Below are 24292 nucleotides of genomic sequence, written 5' to 3' on the forward strand. Positions count from 1 at the left end.
TTATTTCCTGAGTGTCAGCAAGGCATTGACGTCCCATAGCAAGTTCCTCATCTGGTCCAGAATCTTAATCTCCTGGTTCTTCTGCCTTACCTTCTGTGGGTGGGACCATGACACACAGAACCCAATTAGAATCAAGGAAATGTACTTAACTATTGGTTGTCATCCAACAAACAATATTGAAATCAGTGACATAGAGGGGGGGAGTGGACCCGTCACAAACCTCCAGCACTTCTTGTCTCTCCTGGTTTACAGCTGGACTGCAGGGCTCACTCTCGCAGGGCTCCATCTCCTCTCCTACATATGGCACCAGCTGGAAAGAAGACGTGTTATACACTAAGTTCCTCACATCAGTGACATACGTCAAAACAACTGCACGACAAGTAATACTGTCAAAGGTGACAAGGCACAGATAGACAGAAAAACAGGCAGAGCTTGTGTATAGACAGAAAGACAAAAATGTGTGCTTGATTCACACTTAGAGGGCTGACCCGAATCGTACTGTACTGGCTAGGATATTTTATTTTGACATGATCCATTCCAGCAGGGTTCCAGCAACTATGGTGAATGCATAACCAAGCCAGCCCAGTACAGCTTGGATAGGGTTCATGGAGTGAGAAGGGTAAAGGAGGGATTTTGTACATAGACAGAAATTGAATTGAGCCCTACCTCTGGGAGTTCTTCCTGCAGGTCAGAGGTCATCTCCACACTTGCGGAAGAGCAGGGCCAGTGGACGGAGGTGCTCCTGGAGTTTCCCGAAGCGGTCCTGGGTCGCCCCGTTAGGCCCGGGGGCACAACCGCAGAATGAGGCAAAATACTATGTTGTATAAACAGTATTACTGTATATCGAATCTCTATGGGGAAACGCTTGATGACACCGACAGACAGCACAACTCAGTACATCATTCTTTAATGAACCTTCATTTCATCAGGTTAAATACCCCCCCCCCCCACTCAAGACAGATATGGTGGTCAACTTCATAGCAGACATTTAAATGAGACCAGGATTAATACAGATGATATGAAAGCATAATGTATATAATTAATGTGTCCATCCTTTGGTGAACACGCTATTATATTACCTGTGTTGCTCTTGTGGTCTGGAAGATCTCCATAGTGTGTGTGATGACGTCCTGGACGGTCTCCTGGCTGATGCGACAGAGTAACACGGGAGATCTCTCTCAGGGCTATCTGAGGGGGTATAGGGAGCTGGGCGGGGCCTGAACCGGAGCCTAGGGGCAGGTGGTACTGCTGCTGCTGGGGGAGCATCCCAGCCAGACCAAGCCCCTTCTGAAGTAAGGGTGTACCATATCGGATCTAGGGAGAGAAAAGGGGAGGTCAAAGGGCAAGAGGGGGTGTGGCACAATGGAGTTCACAGGTAAGCAAGCACTCGTAGGCGATGTTACACAATAAGCTTTTTTGTTGTTGTATTTTACCCCCTTTTTCCATCTTGTCTCATCGCTGAAACTCCTCAATGGGCTCGGGAGGCAAAGGTCGAGTAACGCGTCCTCCGAAACATGACCAGCCAAACCACGCTTCTTAACACCCGCCCGCTTAACCCGGAAGCCAGCCGCACCAATGTCTCGGAGGAAACACTATTCACCTGACGACCGAAGTCAGCAAGCAGGCGCCCGGCCCGCCACAAAGAGTTGCTAAGACGCGATGAGCCAAGTAAAGCGCCCCCCCCCCGGCCAAACCCTCCCCTAACCGGGACAATTGTGCGCCACCCTACGGGACTCCTAATCACGGCTGGTTGTGATACAGCCCGGGATTAAACCTGGGTATGTAGTGACGCCTCTAGCAGTATTAGACCGCTGTGCCACTCTAGAGGACTCGCACAAGAAGCTTTTATCAAACTTGAAAATCAAAGTAATACTGCCTACTTAACTAACCAAAGATTTGTTAAACCAAGCTAAAGATATTTGGGGAGGCATTTACTCGTGTGGCTCAGTTGGTAGAGACCGGTGCCTGCAACACCAGGGTTATGGGTTCGATTCCCATGGTAGACCAGTACGAAAAAGTATAAATCTGTATGCACTCACTACTGTATAAGGAGCATATGAGTATCTGCTAAATGACTCAAATGTAAATAACAACAGCACCATTGTTATGCTAGCTACCCCAATAATGGACTAATGGAGCCTAACGTTACTCCTTATAGTCCAAGAACCATACATGTTCTGTTTTAAACACCAATCGAACACCTCATCTAAACACCAATCGATTCTCAATTGCAGGTACGGTTCTAGAAACATAAATCCTTCTACTCTCATATCACATTAAAATAATCTCACAAATGCAAAATATAGACTTACCATTTTAACCGGTTTTAACAGTTGCATCCGACAGTCTTTTTTCAGTGACATGTTTGTGGCGTTCTTCGGTTTACACACAGGTGTGTAATTCTATATGGTTATTCTATATTATAAACTGGGTGGTTCGAGCCCTGAATGCTGATTGGCTGACAGCCGTGGTATATCAGACAGTAATCTGTACCACGGGTATGACAAAACATGTATATTTATTATTCTAGTTACATTGGTAACCAGTTTATAACAGCAATAAGGCACCCCAGGGTTTGTGATATATGGCCAATATACCGAGGCTAAGGGCTGTGTCCAGGCACTCTGCGTTGCGTCGTATACCACACCTCATCGAGCCTTATTGCTTTATTATAGCATGGAATTGTTGAATAATCCTTTTTGATTGGCTTGAAGGGCATTCTAGAGCCTGCATTATTTCAGTATAACGCACGGTATATTTGCGAGATAGAATTCAATGGCTAGTTCATCTTTACATGTATTGTTTGAGCTGCATTTGAAAGCAAAAGTCGAATTGAAAACAGAATTGGTATTGTTGAATACCATTTTCATAATAGCAAACTAGGGCTGATTGTTTGGTTAGCTAAACTAGCAAGTCTGTTAGCTTCAGTAGTTGCTGTGGTAACCAAACTATCTAGTCAACTTCTCATCTACTTCAGATAATCATCTCTGGGCTGTATGTGTTCTCTGGAAAATAATGCAATTCCGTGGAAGGTCAACTTTAACAACTGACAACAGGATCCAAGGAGTGACGGAGAAGAGCCAGCGGGACCTGAAGCACATCTGTCTTCCAAGGCGTTTTACAAGGCTGGATGACTGTAATGGCATACCAGGAAACACACACAGCTCTTCAGAGAGAATACAAGGGCTCAACAAAAATGACACATAGAGTTTTTATTGCGTATAGGGTACCTGAGTCGTAGATGAAAACACACTTTGTAACGTATTTGTAAAATAAGTTATTTATCTTGTCAATTTTAAGATTTTTTTATTCTTTCACAACAATAATAAACATATTATATGTTGACATAGCTCTGTTATGTTTTTATATTATTATTTAGAAAAAAATGTTATTTGAAATGTGGTTTTATGGCACAAATAGGGACCAAAGATATTATACTGAACAAATGTATAAAATGCAACATATAAAGTGTTGGTAACATGTTTCATGAGCTGGAATAAAAGATCTCAGAAATGTTCCATATGTACAAAAAAATGTATTTCTCACAAATGTCTTTACTTCCCTGTTAGTGAGCATTTCTCCTTTGCCAAGATAATCCATCCACCTGACAGGTGTGGCATATCAAGAAGCTGATTAAACAGCATGATCATTACACAGATGCACCTTGTCCTGGGGACAACAAAAGGCCATGAGCAGTTTTGTCACACAACACAATTCTACAGATGTTGAGGGAGTGTGCAATTGGCATGCTGACTGCAGGAATGTCCACCAGAGCTGTTGCCAGAGAACTGAATGTTCATTTTTCTACCATAAACCACCTCCAATGTCTTTTTAGAGAATTTGGCAGTACGTCCAACCAGCCTCACAACCGCAGACCACGTGCCAGCCCAGGACCTCCACTTCCGGCTTCTTCACCTACGGGATCGTCTGAGAGCAGCCACCCAGAAACGGAGGATTATTTCTGTCTGTAATAAAGTCCCTTTTGTGGGGAAAAACTCATTCTGATTGGCTGGGCCTGGCCTCTGCGCAGTCATGTGAAATCCATAGATTAGGGCAGAATACATTTTTTTCAATTTACTAATTTCCTTATATGAACTGTAACTCAGTAAAATCGTTGAAATTGTTGCATGTTCCGTTTATATTTTTGTTCAGTATAGTAAAACAACAAAGGCTAGGGTCTATTTTTCTCAATTTCCGCCTGACTGACGTGCCCAAAGTAAACTGCATGTTGCTCAGGCCCTGATGCCAGGATATGCTTATAATTGGTACCATTGGAAATTAAACACTCTGAAGTTTGTAGAAATGTTAAAATAATGTAGGAGACTATAACACAATAGATGTGGTAGGAGAAAATCCAAAGAAAAACCAACCAGATTTTTTTTTTTTGAGAGAGCATGCTCTTCCAATGGAACATATAGGGAAATAATTAAATCTAGCTCCCAGTATGCAATTCCTATGGCTTCCACTGGGCGTCAGTAGTCTTTGTTCAAGGTTTCAGGCTTGTTTCTTCCAAAATGAGTAAGAAATATGAGTTTTACTACAGGGACACAGACTTGGAAATTTGATGAAGAGGATACACACATGCTAATATCATTTTCCTATTGAACATACTTCTTTCCGTATTAAATTTTATAGTTCAATTACATTTTAGGGTATCTGAGGATTAAATAGAAATGTATTTTGACTTGTTGAAACAAAGTTTAGGGGTACATTTTTGGATTCTTATCTTGGCATGTGGAACGAGTGGATTACTCAAATCGATGGCGCCAACTAAACAGACTTTTAGAGGGGTATAAAGAAAGATTTTATCTAACAAAATGACACTACATGTTATAGCTGGGACCCTTTGGATGACAAATCAGAGAACATTTTCAAAAAGTAAGTGAATATTTAATCGCTATTTGTGAATTTATGAAAACGGTGCCTGTGAAAAAATATTTTGATATTGTAACGATCGTTGTTTGAAGGATTGGACCAAGGTGCAGCGTGGAAGGCGTTCATCATTTTTATTAACCTCTAATTCCTCCCAAACCCGGATCCGGGAGCACCCCCATCAGTAAAAAAGCTGACTAGCATAGCCTAGCATAGCGTCACAAGTAAATACTAGCATCTAAATATCATTAAATCACAAGTCCAAGACACCAGATGAAAGATACACATCTTGTGAATCCAGCCATCATTTCTGATTTTTAAAATGTTTTACAGGGAAGACACAATATGTAAATCTATTAGCTAACCACGTTAGCAAAAGACACCACTTTTTTTACTCCACCAGTTTTTTACTCCATCAGTAGCTATCACAAATTCGACCAAATAAAGATATAAATAGCCACTAACCAAGAAACAACTTCATCAGATGACAGTCTGATAACATATTTATTGTATAGCATATGTTTTGTTAGAAAAATGTGCATATTTCAGGTATAAATCATAGTTTACCATTGCAGCCACCATCACAACTCTCACCAAAGCGACTAGAATAACTACAGAGAGCAACGTGTATTACCTAATTACTCATCATAAAACATTTCTTAAAAATACACAGCATACAGCAAATGAAAGACACAGATCTTGTGAATCCAGCCAATATTTCAGATTTTTTAAGTGTTTTACAGCGAAAACACAATATAGCATTATATTAGCTTACCCCAATAGCAAACCACACAACAGCATTGATTCAAGCCAAAAATAGCGATAACGTATAACCCAGCAAAATATATTAATTTTTTCACTGACCTGCTCAGAATTCTTCAGATGACAGTCCTATAACATCATATTACACAATGCATATAGAGTTTGTTCGAAAATGTGCATATTTAGTGGCACAAATCGTGGTTATACAATGAGAAAAGTAGCCAAGCTGCAAAGAAAATGTCAGGAGAAATCTTGGGAAAGGCACCTATTCTAATCGATAAGTAATCATAAACTTGACTAAAAAATACAGATTGGACAGCAAATGAAAGATAAATTAGTTCTTAATGCAATCGCTGTGTTAGATTTTTTAAATTAACGTTACTGCGCAATACAGCGTGCGCTAAAGCGAGACCGCACCGAAATTCATGGCGGAATTATTATTTGACATTTGTCAACATAAATACGAATTAACAGCATAAAGACTGCTTACTATTTGCTGAGCTTCCATCAGAATCTTGGGCAAGGTGTCCTTTCTCCAGAACAATCGTCTTTTGGTTGAAAGATGTCCTCTTCTGCTGTCGAAATAGCCGCTAACGTTAGCTATGTGCCGGAAAGGTGTCCAACTCCTGATAGCGCGTCACAAAGAAATCCCAGAAAATCGCAATAAACTGATATAAACTGCTATAAGTCGGTTTAAATTAACTACCTTATGATGTCTTTAACAACTATAACGAATAAAAACATGACCGGAGATATAGAACTGCTAAAACGAAAGCTTTGCAGGACGCCATTGTGATGTCCCTCTTGCGCCAGGCGCCCCGTTGAAAAGAACGGTACTTCCGTTCCACGGTCTTATATAGGGCCCCAGATGGTGCAATCCACTCCATTCAAATTCTCACCGCTTACTGACATCTAGAGGAAGGCGTATGCAGTGCATGTAGCCCCATAGCTTACATGGGGATTTATAAACTGACCCTAGAACAGGGACCTCGATTTCAGAAATCTCACTTCCTGACAGGAAATGTGCTGCAGAATGAGTTCTGTTTCACTCAGAGAAATAATTCAAACGGTTTTAGAAACTAGAGAGTGTTTTCTATCCAATAGTAATAATAATATGCATATTGTACGAGCAAGAATTGAGTACGAGGCAGTTTAATTTGGGAACGAATTTTTACAAAGTCGAAATGGCGCCCCCCTATTGACAAGAAGTTAATGTGAACCAGCAACAAAACAATAACGAATAACAAAACGAAACGTACAGCTTTGTAGGGCTAAACAAGCAACAATACAAAATCAAGATCCCACAAACAAGTGGGAAAAGGCTGCCTAAATATGATCCCCCAATCAGAGACAACGAAAGACAGCTGCCTCTGATTGGAAACCATACCAGGCCAACATAGAAATATACAAACTAGAGTACCCACCCTAGTCACACCCTGACCTAACCAAAATAGAGAATAAAAAGGCTCTCTAAGGTCAGGGCGTGACAGATATGGGGCGCTGTCCTCAAACAATCGCATGGCATGCTTTCGCTGTAAAGCCTACTGTAAATCGGACAGTGCAGATAGATTAACAAGAATTTAAGCTTTTAACCGATACAAGACACTTGTATGTACCTAAATGTTTAATATCCATAATTTGTATTATTATTTATTTGAATTGCGCGCCCTCCAGTTTCCCCCGGAAGTTGTCCTGTTACTGGGACACCTAGCCTTAAGCAACAGGATATCTGAACTTCATCGTCCATCAAGTGCATCCCTTTATGTATGTAGTATATGCTTCCTGGAACCATTAATGATGAATCCTAGCCTTGTGCGATGGAGCAATATCCAGTGGAAAAACCCAGTATCGCAGGGGCCCATGTCTGCAACTAAATCACACCCTACAACCTCAAACTGCCACCACAGTAATTACGTTAGGTTTCAGCAGGGTCACTATTTCATGGAATCGGAGGTCTACCACGTGAGAAGTGGCCACTCGTTTATTGAAATGTTTTTACTCCAAACACACAGGGTCCCAGTGGAGAAATGGAAACAGTGCCAACAAAAGAGGTGAGGTGTTAATGTTACCTTGATTAAGCAACTCTTTGTGTTTAAGCACAAAAGGAGACTGAAGGTGACAACTATATTGACATGTACTTTAGCGGGCACATTGTTCTAAAAAAATATCTGACTGAAGTAGTTATCTTGAAACAAGTAGCCATCTTTCAGCATAATATGGACATGTTACACTTTGCAATGTTAATGACAATGGATTAGTGATCGAATAGCGGCAGACGTGACAAAATGTTTAGCAAATTCAATTTTACAGAGTTAAAATGTAATTACGTTAGGTCAAAGTTCACTGTAGTATCCTGTAAACTAGTGTTTTCCGTAACTCGTAGCTGGCGTAATATGGACATGTTTTGCAATGTTACTGGCAATGGATTTTTTTCTGATTTTTCAGGGGGTGCTGCAGCACCCTCAACACTCCTACTTCCCACGGATATGTGCTGATATGAAAGATGAGGTCATTATGCTTCCAAAACGTACTGCTAGCGATGAGTGTTAATGTTCAGATCGAGAGTTGGGGCTCTTAAAACTCTCCAGAAGACGCCTTCGTCCAATGACTTATGTCTCTCAAAGTCTGATTTAGCGTTTATTTGTGTAAATTACAGTTACATACCAAAGAAAATCAGGAAGCCTGTCTAGACTTGGATAGCTTTGAATTAGTAAAATAAACCAAGTTGAGTGAATGTTATTGTTTGTTAGCCATACTGTTACATAGCTAGCTAAGTTAGTTAACGTTGGCTTGCTAAATAATTCATGAAATACTATGAAGCAAGTTAGTTAGTGAAATAAAAACATCTATTTGAGGTGTAAAGTGGTGTCTTTTCAATGTTATCAGCTGTGATTTATCGTAGCTACGTGTCTGGTTTATTTGTAAATGTGTTTAGAGTCAAAACACTTGCCACATAACTGGGAACTCAGAAAACGAGCTCCAACTGGGAAAAATAGATTTGATACGGTCATCCAACTCAGAATTCCAATATGGCTGCCAATGCAATGCCATATATGGATATGTGTGTGTGACGTCTGAAATCAGTAGCTCTACTGTCATTGGTCCTAACGATTTGTTTACGCTTTTTGCATCCTCACCCATCTAGTTATTTGTCGCTAGCTTGCTAGTGCTAGCTAAACAATCGCCAGCAGATCGTTTTGTGAATAGAACTCGTGTGCATCGCCAGCAGATGAAACCGATGAAATCTATCTATACCTATTTCTAACGAGCCATATCTCTTGACTGTGTTGCAGGCTACATGCATATTTATGGTGTTAAACAAGGTGTTAGAAGTGGTTTTATATCACATTTACCTGCGCATGTACTTAGCTACCAGCCTGTAACTATATTACAGTGTCTTTCCGAGTCGATATCAGAGATTCAACAAGGTTGTTCTGAGACCTAACAAACATTGTTTACCACATTAAAACACAAAAACAACAAACCACAATGGGACATTTCCTTAATCCCACCTGGCCTATCAGAGGTTAAGATGGAGCCACCAGCAAATTGCTTACACCTATCCAATACTTCTATATCTACACAACACGTTTCTAAGAGCTATGGTTTATTTGGGTTTCAGGGATTAGTGCCAATGGTCCAAGACCCAGATCAACACTGCATTTATGTGGTCTAATGGCCAACCCCACAATAACAACAGACTCTATCTGCGCTATTAGGTATAATAGGCCTGACTATACTAGGGTTAGTAGGGATCAGGCTTTCCTGACCTGTCATGGTATGTAGGGCATTGGTCACCAACCCTGTTCCTGGAGAGCCACAGGGCATGCAGTGGAGGGTTTGTAAGTGTTGGGCTTGACCCCACTGCTTACCCCACAGCCCACATGGTTAAACGGTGTCTAATGTGATGTCACAGCATGCTATTTAATTACTCTACAACATAGCTACAAGTTTAAGAGCAGGTAAGGTAAGTCGACTAGGCCTACTTATTATAGGCAGGGTTGGATGATGACCACTTAGTACCCGCAGGGCAGGTCATCAGTTACCTTGGTCTTTAAGGGGAGGGCAATATCTGCACTTGCAACGTCATCGTAGGTTAAGACTGATTCGTCAGTGTGTGTTAGCATTAATAACTGCATTAAAACCTGAAATGTTTATTTGTAAATGTTTCATGATGTATCTGATCAATTATGTGCCTGAGCGGTCTCAGGCACTGCATCTCAGTGCTAGAGGCGTCACTACAGACCCTGGTTCGATCCCAGGCTGTATCACAACCGGCCGTGATCGGGAGTCCCATAGGGCAGCGCACAATTGGCCCAGCGTAGTCCAGGTTATTAGGGGAGGGTTTGGCCGGGGTAGGCCGTCATTGTAAAATACGAATTTATTTTTAACTGACTTGCCTAGTTAAAAAAAGGTTAAATAAATAAATAATCATATTGATCTCTCTTTCTCTAGTTCAAGAGCCAAGGAGAGAGGATGTGCATGGAGAGGAGAGGCCCAACCCACAATGTATTTATGCACTTTTGTAGATCACTTGCTCTGACCCAAATGATAAAAGATTCCACCAGGATATGTGAAACAGTGTAAAGTACGATTGACTTGATATTGGTGTCTGATAAATCAAAAATATCGCAGAGTGGAGTAATAGTATATGGAATCAGTGATCATTTTATTACATTTTGCACAAGGAGGATTTTTAAAGATATATTTAAGAGTTACAAAACCGTTAGAATCAGAGGACTCAAAAAATACTGTGTTGAAAAGTTTAGGGAGGAGGTAAAATTGACTGGTCACCTGTGCTAGATAGTGTAGGGGTAGACAGTGCGTGGGAAGTCTTTAAATGTAGATTCCTTGATGTGGTGAATGTGATGGCTCACATTAGACGGGTCAGGGTAAAGCAGAGATCTAGCCCTTGGTTTAATCATGAGATTCTAGAATCTATCCAAGCAAGGAATAAGGCCTTTAAAAAATGTAAGAACTCTCAAGAGCAGCCTGATTTTGTCCTATATAAACATCACAGAAATGAAGCACAGAGCAGGATGGATGAAGCTAAGAGGGGTTACTTTGCTGAGAAAATAATTGAGAACAAAAATGACCCTAAAAAGCTTTGGAAATCATTTAAGGAACTATGCTGTAGTAGTCCTACCAAAACCAAACTTAACAGTATTGGACTGAACATCAAGGGGGAGATGGTATATGAAAAAGCAGAGGTTGCCAATGAATTCAACTATTATTATTTTTTTACTTCTGTTGCCAGCAAGCTGGTTAGCAAGCTGCCCACCAGTTCTGGTTTGTATGGAAGCAACCAGGTCAAGAAGTATTATGTCGAGTTAGGGGTTCAGCCAAACTCTCTTTATTTTGCAAAGGTAGCAACAGCCAAAATAGTCAGTATGCTGGCAGAGCTTAAATGCTCCAAAGCCACAGGCCTGGATAATATTCCTGCAAGGTTTCTTATAGATTCTGCTGAGCAAATTGGCCCTTGTATTACGCATATCGTTAATCTCTCTCTTGAACAAGGTACCTTTCCTAGGGACATGAAACAAGCTAAGTTATATCTCTGTATAAGAAGGGGATAAAGTCTGGCCCTGGGAATTATAGGCCTGTATCTATCCTCTGTGTAACATCAAAGATCCTTGAGAGAGTTGTACATGAGCAAATGTATGAATATGTTAACAAACAGGGTCTAATGTATGATTTTCAGTCGGGTTTTAGAAAAACATACTCCACTGATTCATGTCTACTTTACTTGACTGACTTCATCAGGAAAGAGATTGATGAGAGAAATCTGTGTTGAATGGTACTGCTTGGCCTACAGAAGGCCTTTGATACAGTTAACCACTGTCTCCTAATCTCCAAACTGGAGGCACTGGGGTTAAGCAGTATCCCTCTAGGCTGGGTAATGTCCTATTTATCAGGAAGGGAGCAAGTAGTAGAGGTTAATGGTTCACTGTCTCAGGCAAAACCAATGAGTTGTGGCATTCCGCAGGGGAGCGTGCATGGGCCTCTGCTGTTTTTATTGTATATTAACGATATGAAAAATGCTTGTTCTTGCCATCTTTTTCTTTATGCGGATGACTTTACACTTCTGGTGTCTCACAAAAGTAAAACTATGTTGGAGAGCCTACGTAGCACTGTGCTTACTAATATTAGCAAATGGCTTGGAGATAATAAGCTATCTCTGCACTTAGGGAAAACTGAAGCAATTATTTTTGGATCCAGACCTAAATTGTGTAGGTTGTCTGAAATCAGAGTGGAGTTAGGGGGTGAGGTGCTGACTACTAAAACCTCTGTTAGCTTCTTGGGATGTATCCTTGATGGAAGCTTGGGAGGTGTGAGCATGGCCAATAAAGTGCTAGAGAAGGTTAATGCCAGGACTAAGTTTTTGGCTAGAAAGTCCAAGCTGCTTGATAAGGACTCCATGAAAGTGCTAGCTACTGCCCTCATTCAATGCCATTTTGACTACGCTAGTACTTCCTGGTTTGGGGGCTTATCTAAATGTATGAAGGGGAAGGTTCAGATAGCCCAGAATAAGCTGATCAGGGTAGTATTGAAGGTGAGTCCACGTACTCACATAGGCAGGAGCTGCTTTCAGGAACTAAACTGGCTGCCTGTTGAGGCTAGGGTGTCCCAGATTAGACTAGGTTTGGTTTACAGGAGTATTTATGGTTCTGCCTGTTGAGGCTAGGGTGTCCCAGATTAGACTAGGTTTGGTTTACAGAGTATTTATGGTCCTGCGCCCAGATATCTAAGTGATTACTTTCCTCGTGTTAGGGATGCACACAATCACAGCACCAGATCAGGTGTTGCTGATGTGTGCTTATACAGGTTCAGGAGTAATGCTGGGAAAGGTACTTTCTTGTATACTGGAGCCTCAGAATGGAATGAGTTGCCTCTGCCCATAAAAACAACGTCCTCTCTGGGCAGCTTTAAAAATAAAGTAAAAATATGTTTGATGTCTTCTGTGCCCATATGAATAACTGTAACTGGAATGATGAGATAGATGTTCTTCTTCTCTGTTTTTGTTTTATTATTTCACTGCCATACTGTGTTTCGATCATGTCTAGCCATCTGGTCTCAAGAGGACCACAATCGAAATAAGTCCCAGACTTTATTGTGTGTTATCCTCTATGATTTTATTCACGTGCATGTATGGCTTTTTCAAGTTTTATGTGTGCTTGTTTTTTTAAATGGTCGAATTAATAAACTAAACAAAAAAAAAGGAGGAACGTGGAGCGAAAGATGTATGTTAAGTACAATTTCACCAATATGAAATGGTGGCAGCATCTCACACCAAGCAGTGAGATCTCCACTTCAAATTCATTGCACACTGGACAACATGTCCCGATAGTAGCCTTCACACTGAGCAATTTCACAAGCTGATTGTTTACAATTGAGTCTCTTCCTTCCTTCTGTGTGTACGATAGCTGTAAATACATTGGGAGAAAATGAAGGCCATTCTAATAATGTTGTTGACCCAGCCATACTGTACTAGCAAGGGAGCCTTGTCCGCCGTATACAGCGTAATCTAGAAAATGTATCGGGATGCTGTGGCTTGTGGCAAATTCATAGCTAAAATTACACAGTGACATATCGATTAGTCATGACTAGTGCTTAAGGCTGTTACAGTGACCGTATTACCACCATACTGGCGGTCACGAGTCACGAAGGCAGTCAAATTCCACGTGACCGTTTAGTCACTTTAATTAGGCTTCTCCAAGCTCTGATGCTGTTGATGGTCATTAGTAGCCTACCAAACTTGCTAACTGCCTGGTACTCAGCACTCTAGTGTCCCTCTAATCACTCTGACATCAATACAAATGTAATAAAACACTTCATGAGAGCCCAGCGACATTTCTATAGGCCTCTATTAAAAAGAGGAGGATCCCATCAGCTTTCTATAGGCTAGGCCTACTGTATTTATTTCTCAACTTTCCTAATATTAAGCACATTGCTTATCTTTACGACAGGAGTATATCCTACCTGGCTGGCATGAAAATGGAAAAGCATTCTCCGTTCAATAATTATAATTATAATACTGTTTCTTCTCCCCAATTGGTAGTTACAGTCTTGTCCGATCGCTGCAACTCCTGTACGGACTCGGGAGAGCCATGCGTCCTCCGAAACATGACCCCGCCAAGCCGCACTGCTTCTTGACACACTGCTCGCTTAACCCGGAAGCCAGCCTCACCAATGTGTCGGAGAAAACACTGTACACCTGAGCGACCGTGTCAGCGTGCATGCGCCCGGCCCGACACAGGAGTCGCTAGAGCGTGATGGGACAAGGACATCCCGGTCGGGCAAACCCTCCCCTAACCCGAAAGACGCTGGGTCAATTGTGCGTTGCCTCATGGGTCTCCCGGTTGAGGCCTGCAGCGACACAGCAAGGGATCGAACCGGGATCTGTAGTGATGCCTCACGCACTGCAGTGCCTTAGACCGCTGCTCCACTCGGGAGGCCACTCCAATCGCTATTCAAGTGCATAGATGACATGTATTTTTTCCCGCTGGCCCTGTTTCAAGACAGGTGCATGATAATGGTCCATTCTAAATCAAAACAAATTTCACTCATATATTATTTAGTATATGTAAAGATAACATTAAATTAAAAATAGTCTGAAGGGTAACAATATCACTTGTGAATTATATTTTATCACTCGTGAATCATTCAGCATAAGCATAAGGCAAGAAACAATGCCTTTTTTTGTGACTTTTTCGAATCATAATCGCACACCTCATGTAGCCTAGCCCATAGGCCTATATGTTTTGATAAGTGGTCAACTAAAGTGGCCAAATAACGTGTGAGTTTCAAGTTTGGGGAAGTTAATTTTCACCATAAAAAATGCACCTTTATAATAAAAGCATTACATGCAATATTCCATCTGCGGTCACTTTTGATAATGGTGTTTTCCGGTAACGGAACATTCGCGTTTAGAAGGGCACAACACAGCACTCCGCAAAAGGCATGGACTTTTTTTAGGGTGCATTACGGCCACACAAAGGGGATGCCGGCGTGAAATTTGAGGCATTATCAAGTTCTTGTCAAATTTTTTCAAATCATCATTAGAGTCGCATCTTGCAGCCTTACAATGTATAAAAAAATCTAATCATATAGCGCAACGTTTGTAGCACAACATTAATAATGCTAAATTAAGCATATAGGAAGTTACCTGTTTCTTTGTTAACCGCTCAACACAGAATAGCCACATGTGCGCACTCCCTCAAATACTTTTGCGAAAATATCCTTTCTATTTTATTCAGCTTTGTTTACTTCTATATACCATAAAATAATATAAAATAAGCAAATCTTGTCTGTTAAATGGTTGGAAGGATGGGTTGTAGGAAGCTCCTGTTTTCTGATTGGAGGAGATGGGGGGGGGGGGGGGGGGTAAACGTCATTATGACCGTTTCAATTCCACGGTAGCCTGTCAAGTACAATATCATTTTGTTATTTGACAGATATAGTGACAATATAGGGCTGTAAAGGAACATTATAAATGAAGGCTAACAGATCATTTGACCTTATCGAACTAAGAATATGTTCAAATAGAATATTGCCTATATTTGTGACTTTATAAGCGTATTTAGCTCACATCGATTAAAGGACAGGATATCTTGTGGTAAACAGGGTCTGTGAAGTCTACAGTGTGCAACCCTTTTGGGTAATGTAGAACGGAATAGCATTCACAAATTTCAACAAATTCTCCAAAATAAGTAATGATCATCGTTGGGGTAAGGGTTTAGTGTGTAATAATTAAGCAATAAGGCCCGAGGGGGCGTGCTATATGGCCAATATTCCACGGCTAAGGGTTGTTCTAAGTACAACACAACGCGGAGTGCCTGGACACAGCCCTTAGCCGTGGTATATTGGCCATATATTACAATCCCCCGAGGTGCCTTGTTGCTATTATAAACGGTTTACCAACGGAATTAGAGCAATAAAAATAAGTGTTTTGTCATACTCGTGGTATACGGGCTGATATAACACAGCTGTCAGCCAATCAACATTCAGGGCTCGAACCACCAAGTTTACAATGGAGAATATACTACATTTGCATTACATTTAGTCTTCATTTCAGCTACCTCTCTTTCTAGCCCCTGGGCTTGTTGAGTTGTTCTCATTCCACAACCTCTTATGCAAAACGTTATGATTTAGCTTTTTACCCGAAACAATCCCACCAGGTGCATAATGCCTGCAATCTTTCTGGACTTGCAAGAGGCAGAGTGACCTGATAATGGTGTTCCGGTTCCTCAACCAGAAAAGACCGTGCTTATCTGCTATGATTGCCTCATCCAAGCACAACAATCTCTATAAGGTTTATCAACATACCGGGCACAAAAATGTTTTAACCTTACTGGAGTCAGGTCCAAAGTTATTGGCACCCTTGATTAAAAAATGAGCAAAAAAGACTATGAAAGAAAAAATACAAATAATGAGCTCTATTGAATGCTAAAAATATATGGTGATATTATATTATTTTTAGATTAATATATTGGCTTAGAGAAATATATTTGGTTTCAACACCTTTCAATACCTCACCTTGCAAGGATGACTGCACTGAGCCTTTTCCTAAAATGTTTTATGAGATTGGAGAACACATTGGGAGGGATCTTAGACCATTCCTCCATACAGTATCTTTCCAGATCTTTGATATTCTTCGTCTGCGTTTATGGACTGCCCTCTTCACTTCAAACCACAGGTTTTCAGTGGGGTTCAAGTCCGGAGACTAAGATGGCCTGTAACGATGTTCCTCCTCCTCTTCATACGAAGAGGAGGAGTAGTGATTTGACCAACGTGCAGCGGGGTGTGAATTCATAATGATTTAATAAATCAAACGACGAGACACGAAAAACAAACACTTGGAAGTTTTACAAAAGAACCAAAACGAATGTAGACTGACCTTCACCATGACAACTTACATACAACACGAATCACGTAGGAACAGGTACAGACTATTACAAACGAACGAACGAAACGCTACAGTCCCGTGTGGTGCACAGACACGGACGACAATCACCCACAAACAAACAGTGAGAACAACCTACCTTAATATGACTCTCAATCAGAGGAAACGTCAAACACCTGCCTCTAATTGAGAGCCATACCAGGCAACCCAAAACCAACATAGAAACAGAAAACATAGACTGCCCACCCAAAACTCACGCCCTGACCATCAAACACATACAAAACAACAGAAAACAGGTCAGGAACGTGACAGAACCCCCCCCTCAAGGTGCGAACTCCGGGCGCACCCCTAAAACTCAAGGGGAGGGTCTGGGTGGGCATCTGTCCGCGGTGGCGGCTCCGGCGGTGGACGAGGACACCACTCCACCACTGTCTTTGTCCCCCTCCTTAGCGTCCTTTGAGTGGCGACCCTCGCCCCCGACCATGGTCCAGGAACCTTCACTAAGGCCCCTCCTACATAGAGGAGACAGCTCAGGACAGAGAGGTAGCTCAGGACAGAGAGGTAGCTCAGGACAGAGAGGTAGCTCAGGACAGAGAGGTAGCTCCGGACAGAGAGGTAGCTCCGGACAGAGAGGTAGCTCCGGACAGAGAGGTAGCTCCGGACTAATGGCAGCTCCGGACTGGGTGGCAGCTCCGGACTGGGTGGCAGCTCATGACTGGGTGGCAGCTCATGACTGGGTGGCAGCTCATGACTGAAGGGCAGCTCATGACTGAAGGGCAGCTCATGACTGAAGGGCAGCTCATGACTGTAGGGCAGCTCATGACTGTAGGGCAGCTCATGACTGTAGGGCAGCTCATGACTGTAGGGCAGCTCATGACTGTAGGGCAGCTCATGACTGTAGGGCAGCTCATGACTGTAGGGCAGCTCATGACTGTAGGGCAGCTCATGACTGTCTGGCGGCTCTGGCAGCTCCTGACTGGCTGGCGGCTCTGGCAGCTCCTGACTGGCTGGCGGCTCTGGCAGCTCCTGACTGGCTGGCGGCTCTGGCAGCTCCTGACTGGCTGGCGGCTCTGGCAGCTCCTGACTGGCTGGCGGCTCTGGCAGCTCCTGACTGGCTGGCGGCTCTGGCAGCTCCTGACTGACGGACGGCTCTAGCGGCTCCTGACTGACGAACGGCTCTAATGGCTCGGGACAGACGGGCGGCTCTAATGGCTCGTGGCAGACGGATGGCTCAGAAGGCGCTGGGCAGACGGATGGCTCAGACGGCGCTGGGCAGACGGATGGCTCAGACGGCGCTGGGCAGACGGATGGCTCAGACGGCGCTGGGCAGACGGATGGCTCAGACGGCGCTGGGCAGACAGATGGCTCAGACGGCGCTGGGCAGACAGATGGCTCAGACGGCGCTGGGCAGACAGATGGCTCAGACGGCGCTGGGCAGACAGATGGCTCAGACGGCGCTGGGCAGACAGATGGCTCAGACGGCGCTGGGCAGACAGGCAGTGCAGAAGGCGTTGGGCAGACGGCCGACTCTGCCCTGCTGAGGCGCACAGTAGGCCTGGTGCGTGGTGCCGGAACTGGAGGTACCGGGATGACGGCACGCACTTCAAGGCTAGTGCGGGGAGCAGGGACAGGGCACACTGACCTCTCGAAGCGCACTATAGGCCTGGTGCGTGGTACCGGAACTGGAGGTACCGGGCTGAGGGCACGCACCTCAGGGCGAGTGCGGGGAGAAGGAACAGTGCGTACAGGGCTCTGGAGACGCACAGGTGGCTTAGTGCGTGGTGCCGGAACTGGAGGCACTGGGCTGGAGACACGCACCATAGGGAGAGTGCGTGGAGGAGGAACAGTGCGTACAGGGCTCTGAGAACGCACATGAGGCTTGGTGCGTGGTGCAGGCACTGGTGGTACTGAGCTGGGGCGGGAAGGTGGTGCCGGATATACCGGACCGTGTAGGCGTACTGGCTCCCTTGAGCACTGAACCTGCCCAACCTTACCTGGTTGTATGCTCCCCGTCGCCTGACCAGTGCGGGGAGGTGGAATAACCCGCACCGGGCTATGTAGGCGAACCGGGGACACCATGCGTAAGGCTGGTGCCATGTAAGCCGGCCCGAGGAGACGTACTGGTGGCCAGATATGTAGGGCCGGCTTCATGACATTTGGCTCAATGCCCAATCTAGCCCTACCAGTGCGGGGAGGTGGAATAACCCGCACCGGGCTATGAACACGTACAGGAGACACCGTGCGCTCTACTGCGTAACACGGTGTCTGCCCGTACTCCCGCTCTCCACGGTTAGCCTGGGAAGTGGGCGCAGGTCTCCTACCTGCCCTCGGCCCACTACCTCTTAGCCCCCCCCCAAGAAATTTTTGGGTAGTACTCACGGGCTTTTCGGGCTTCCGTGCTAGACGCGTCCCCTCATAACGCCGGTTCCTCTCTCCGGTTTCCTCCGCTCTCCGAGCTGCCTCCAGCTGTTCCCATGGGAGGCGATCCTTTCCAGCCAGGATCTCCTCCCATGTGTAGCAACCCTTACCGTCCAAAACATCCTCCCATGTCCATTCCTCCTTCTTGCGCTGTCGTTGCTGTCCGTTAACCCGCTGCTTGATCTGGGTTTGGTGGGTGATTCTGTAACGATGTTCCTCCTCCTCTTCATATGAAGAGGAGGAGTAGTGATTTGACCAACGTGCAGCGGGGTGTGAATTCATAATGATTTAATAAATCAAACGACGAGACACGAAAAACAAACACTTGGAAGTTTTACAAAAGAACCAAAACGAATGTAGACTGACCTTCACCATGACAACTTACATACAACACGAATCACGTAGGAACAGGTACAGACTATTACAAACGAACGAACGAAACGCTACAGTCCCGTGTGGTGCACAGACACGGACGACAATCACCCACAAACAAACAGTGAGAACAACCTACCTTAATATGACTCTCAATCAGAGGAAACGTCAAACACCTGCCTCTAATTGAGAGCCATACCAGGCAACCCAAAACCAACATAGAAACAGAAAACATAGACTGCCCACCCAAAACTCACACCCTGACCATCAAACACATACAAAACAACAGAAAACAGGTCAGGAACGTGACATGGCCATTGCAAAATGTAATTTCTTTTGTGGTCAATTAACAATTTCTTTGTGGATTTTGATGTGTGCTTGGGGATATTTTCTTGCGGAAAAGTGTCAGCCTCCTGGCAGAGGCTACCAGGTTTTGGGCTAAAATGTCCTGGTACTGGGTAAAGTTCATGATGCCATTGAGCACATCTTGATCAAGGGTGTCAATCATTTTGGACCTGGCTGTACGCTGTCGTGGTGGGGCACGTGTCTCCATGACCCTGTTGGCCGAACCCTCAGTATTGCCGAGGCCATATGCTCCGCTAGGAGTTAAAATGGAAAGCAAGTCATATGTCACCACCAGCCTATATATGACTTTACAAATCTCAAGCTTACTGAAATTACAGCTTGAATACTCAGTGTCTTTTTTTCCCCCTTAATGGCCCCCGTACTCACTCAGGTTGTACCACCGATATACAAAGATTTGAGACAACGGTTTTGTAAATATTTTGTGCCAAACAACTGTTGTGTTAAATGTGTTGTATAACCTAAGCGTGTATGTGTTTGTTTTTCAGGTTGAAGATGTCCTACATCCAGCCCTCCTCAAGAGTAGCGTGTGTGTATATTTATAGGTATGTTATTTCTTATTAATTCTTGTATCCATACTGTTCTGATCTTATGAGATGGATGGAGGATATTCTATGCCTTTCTCAGTCATGGAGAAGCGAAACGTGCAGCTGTAGACCACTACTGAATTGGGGTTAGGTTAGGATATTGTGGTAGTACATACGTTTTCACAGGTTTGGGTTAGGCAGACTCTTCAATGCCACTTTTCTCAACATCTTAGATCCCAAATGTTGTTAATTAATCATTTTTTAAGCTCATATGACTCTATCTATAATATTTATGATAGAGGGCTGAAAGACTAAGCCAAATGGGTTACAACTGACAATTTCTCACTATATTGCCTCTTACACAGATCACAAGTTTTGGGTATGTATTCCATGTCAGACTTTTCAATACCACTTGTCTCAACATATTAGACCCCAAAGGTTGTCAGGTCAAGCTGTTTTTCATATATACATACAAATGATGGACATTTAAGCAGAGGGATGGAGAATAAAATTTAAAAAATGTTTTATTGTCTTGAGTGAATAACATAAAAATTCCACTTTTGTATATGCAATAGGTTATGACAATTCTGAATAATTGAAGTGACCTCATGGTGAGAGCGACAGTGAGACAATGATTGGATTATTATTTACATTCTTTAATTCAAGTTCTGTTTGTACACATCTCTCTATACACGCAAAAACAACCCCAATATGAATGAAGAAAAGATCCGTGGAAGGGTCCAAAAGGGTAAGTTAGTTGGTTGCATCTAAACAGTGAAAAACATATCCACATTTGGCTTTGTATTCGCACACATCTATTCCCAGCTCTTAAGCAAGAGGGCTGAGCTCATTACATCCCACATGGTCATAATAACTTAAATTTATTCAGTTTTGACCAGTTCAAAGCCAGGCTGAAACTCTCCCCCAAAATAGTCTTTATCAACAGGGTCATGTTGCCCTTTGAGGGTAGAATGTGGTTTATTAAACATCAAGGAGTAAAACTGTGGTTTAACTGAGACCTCTATGGGTTAACTGAGACCTCTATGGGTTAACTGAGACCTCTATGGGTTAACTGAGACCTCTATGGGTTAACTGAGACCTACTCTTTGATTTTTGGAGGAACGGCTCTGCATGTAAGTCCATCTCTCGTGAGTTATTAGCTACAATATCTGCTGTACAGAGACTATTCCACAATGGGGGGGGGTACTATGTACACATAGTTCTGCAGTAGACTAAAAACACCTGTTGCCAGTCAACATATATAAGGACCGGTCTAATCTAATCTAGTTTGCCTGTCCTCTGATCATGCAGGTAACGTCAGTGTCACGCCCTGGCCATAGAGAGGGTTTTAGTCTCTATTTTGGTTAGGCCACCTGTGCTTTGTGGGTAGTTGTTTTCTGTTTTGTGTCTGCACCAGACAGAACTGTTTCGTTCTGTTCTATTTTGTTTCAGTGTTCAGTTTGAATAAATTATCATGAACACGTACCACGCTGCGCTTTGGTCCTCTTCTTCAGACGAGCGTTACACAGTGGAACAATTCTCTATATGGTGTCAAGGGGGAAGGATACTGACGATTAAAAAACAACATGTACAGAAATACTGAGATGAAAAAAAGTACATTTTTAAAAAGCACAAGTAAAAACACTGACCAAGCTCTGTCCCACTCCCAAAATAATATCACCCAATAATACACTGGGTAAGTACAACACCGCTCATTCAGCTCTCCTCTCCTTCTTTCCACTCTTCTTTCAGCTCATCCTCCACTCTCATCCCAATCTAGGTCAAGTTACCTTCCCCATTGGCAATGGCATCATCGAGTCCCTCTTCCCTTCTCCCCACCCTGGGTTCTTAATATGACTGCCCCATCTGGTGGCGGAGTGCTGGAACAACAACTATTTTTTCCCGGGCCAGACTGGGGAGTTTCTCTCGAATCCACAGGTAAATTGTGGGAAAGTCATTGGTTGGCCACGCTCCAGGTGGCCGGGGGATCAAACACAGCAGGTTGTATGGCAGCGGTAGGTACAGTTGGTAGACCCCCTCAACTGGAGACTCTGAAACAGAGACAGAACGAGTTAAGGATCTTGGAAATCAAAGCTCTTTACTAAAACGTACTTGTTTTCGTTTTCGTGAGTGAGAACGATCATAGTTTTAGTAAGTGAGACACTTGTTTTGCTGTTCCACTACATGCCATTCTACTGGGTCGTGCTGTGAGCCACTGACCGGTGTGTTCCTCAGGCAGCAGCAGGTGTCTTCTACAGGGGCTGGGAGGTCTGGCTGGGATCCTCCTATCTGGTCCCCAGCTACAGACGCTTTGTGACGGACCACCGTTGTGACATTAAACGCTTGCTGCAGGACCAAACACATTCCCATCAGAGACTTACGCATTTATAAATGATTCATTAACCATTCATAAACGAATTACAAACCCCTTGTGAAGGGAGCCTTATTGTAAAATGCCATTTTGCACCATAAAGCTCACAAAATGTTACATGAAGTTATAATAGCTGATAGTAGGAGAGTGCAGTAAGAGTGACCCACTCTCCATTTGTTCTTGGCAAAGTTCTTGTTCTTGACCCTGACAGACTCACACGGATGTTCTTATCCAGGGCTGTGTCTCCAGTCATCCTGAGGGAGGGTGAGAGACATGAGAGCCAGGCTCTGCTGGGGGGGGGCGCAATAATATGTGGAAGATGGTGTTGTGTCTTAGGCAAAAAAAAACACCACAGGGACACACACAACGATTTATGCATCTCTCATCTGAGAGTGGAGGACTACCGTACCTGAGTCGAAGATATCGTGGAGAAAGGGGGTGGGGAGAGAGGCACGTGAAAAAAGAATAATCCCAGTTAAAGGAGATGTAAAAGACTGAAGACTGGACATACTTAAATTAGGAGTTGTGATGAGGGGGGGGGGGGGGAAATCGATACAGTTACATATCGCAATAATATTTTTGATATATATCGTATCGTATTATTTTGACAATGTCGCTTTATTATTTTTGCGCTAATTAGCTGTACCTGCACCAAAACTCCAGTGTTTTTCCATATGCTGAGCAATATGTTTGGCACATCGAATTGCAATAAAATCACAGTATCGAATCGCAATACATACAGAATTGCGAGAATCGCAATACATATTGTATCAGCACCTAACTATCATGATAATATTGTATTGTGAAGTCCCTGGCAATTCCCAGCTCTAACCAGGAGTGGGCAATCTTAGGCCAATTTATGACTAGTCCATAATGTAATAACTGCCAATAATGTAATTGCTTTTTAAATGTCTAATGTAATAACCAGTCTCCTGACCCCTAGCGATGAATAAAGAGAAAAATAAATAGATAGCTGTAGTACCCATGATACTACGTATAATCCACACCAGCCTCCCCTGCCAGTATCATAGTTAGGTGGTCGTCCATCAGACGGAAGTACATTAGAGAGATCAGACAACATAAACAGACTGAAGGAATGAGTGTGTGTGTATTCACCAGGTAGGTGGAGGCAGGAGGTGGCTGTGTGTGTGCGACTGCGTGCAGGTGTATGTGTCTATGTTACGACTAACCAGAGACGTGGAGGCTGCGGGATGATTGCAAAGGTACCACCACACGGTCCTTTAGATGTCGATGTACTGAACGAACAGCGCCACCAGCAGGTAGAGGAAGAGCAAGGAGCTCAAACAGTTGGCTGCTGTCCAACGTGAGGTCATGGATCCGGGAGGGACCGACATGTTCCGGAGTGATGATGGCCGAGAGGGGCAGAGCCGAGAGACCCACATAGTTACTCCTCCCAGACGGAGGGGGACATACAGGTGGTGAGGTTAGTGTGTGTGTTTGTGGTGCAGTGTGAGTTGGCTACAGGAATAAACCTAGGTGTCTGTAGCCTGGTCATAGATTTGGGCTCTTGCCAAGTTAAATGTAAAGGCCACTACAGAGGCGGACAGAGAAGAAGTCAATAAAGGACAGGGTAATGTTCCCGAAGGCACAACACGTGAGAAAAACAGTGAAACAGGAGGTACTGTCTGAACTTGTGCAATATCAAATGCTTGTTTCGTTTTTTTCGTTGCAACACGTTTTGTT

At 43.5% G+C, this 24292-nt stretch overlaps 1 protein-coding gene across 1 annotated transcript; it reads right to left on the reverse strand.

Annotated features, from left to right (window-relative positions):
* zgc:114119 (uncharacterized protein LOC619273 homolog) lies at nucleotides 1-23943 on the reverse strand. Its single transcript, XM_038971482.1, is given in 9 exon segments — nucleotides 1-93; nucleotides 221-310; nucleotides 667-706; nucleotides 708-782; nucleotides 1078-1173; nucleotides 1175-1314; nucleotides 22438-22563; nucleotides 22806-22842; nucleotides 23846-23943. Coding segments are annotated over 9 exon segments (795 nt in total).
* Between the last annotated feature and the right edge of the window lie 349 nt (nucleotides 23944-24292).

Source organism: Salvelinus namaycush, chromosome 32 (genome assembly GCF_016432855.1).
Source record: "Salvelinus namaycush isolate Seneca chromosome 32, SaNama_1.0, whole genome shotgun sequence".
NCBI lineage: Eukaryota > Metazoa > Chordata > Actinopteri > Salmoniformes > Salmonidae > Salvelinus > Salvelinus namaycush.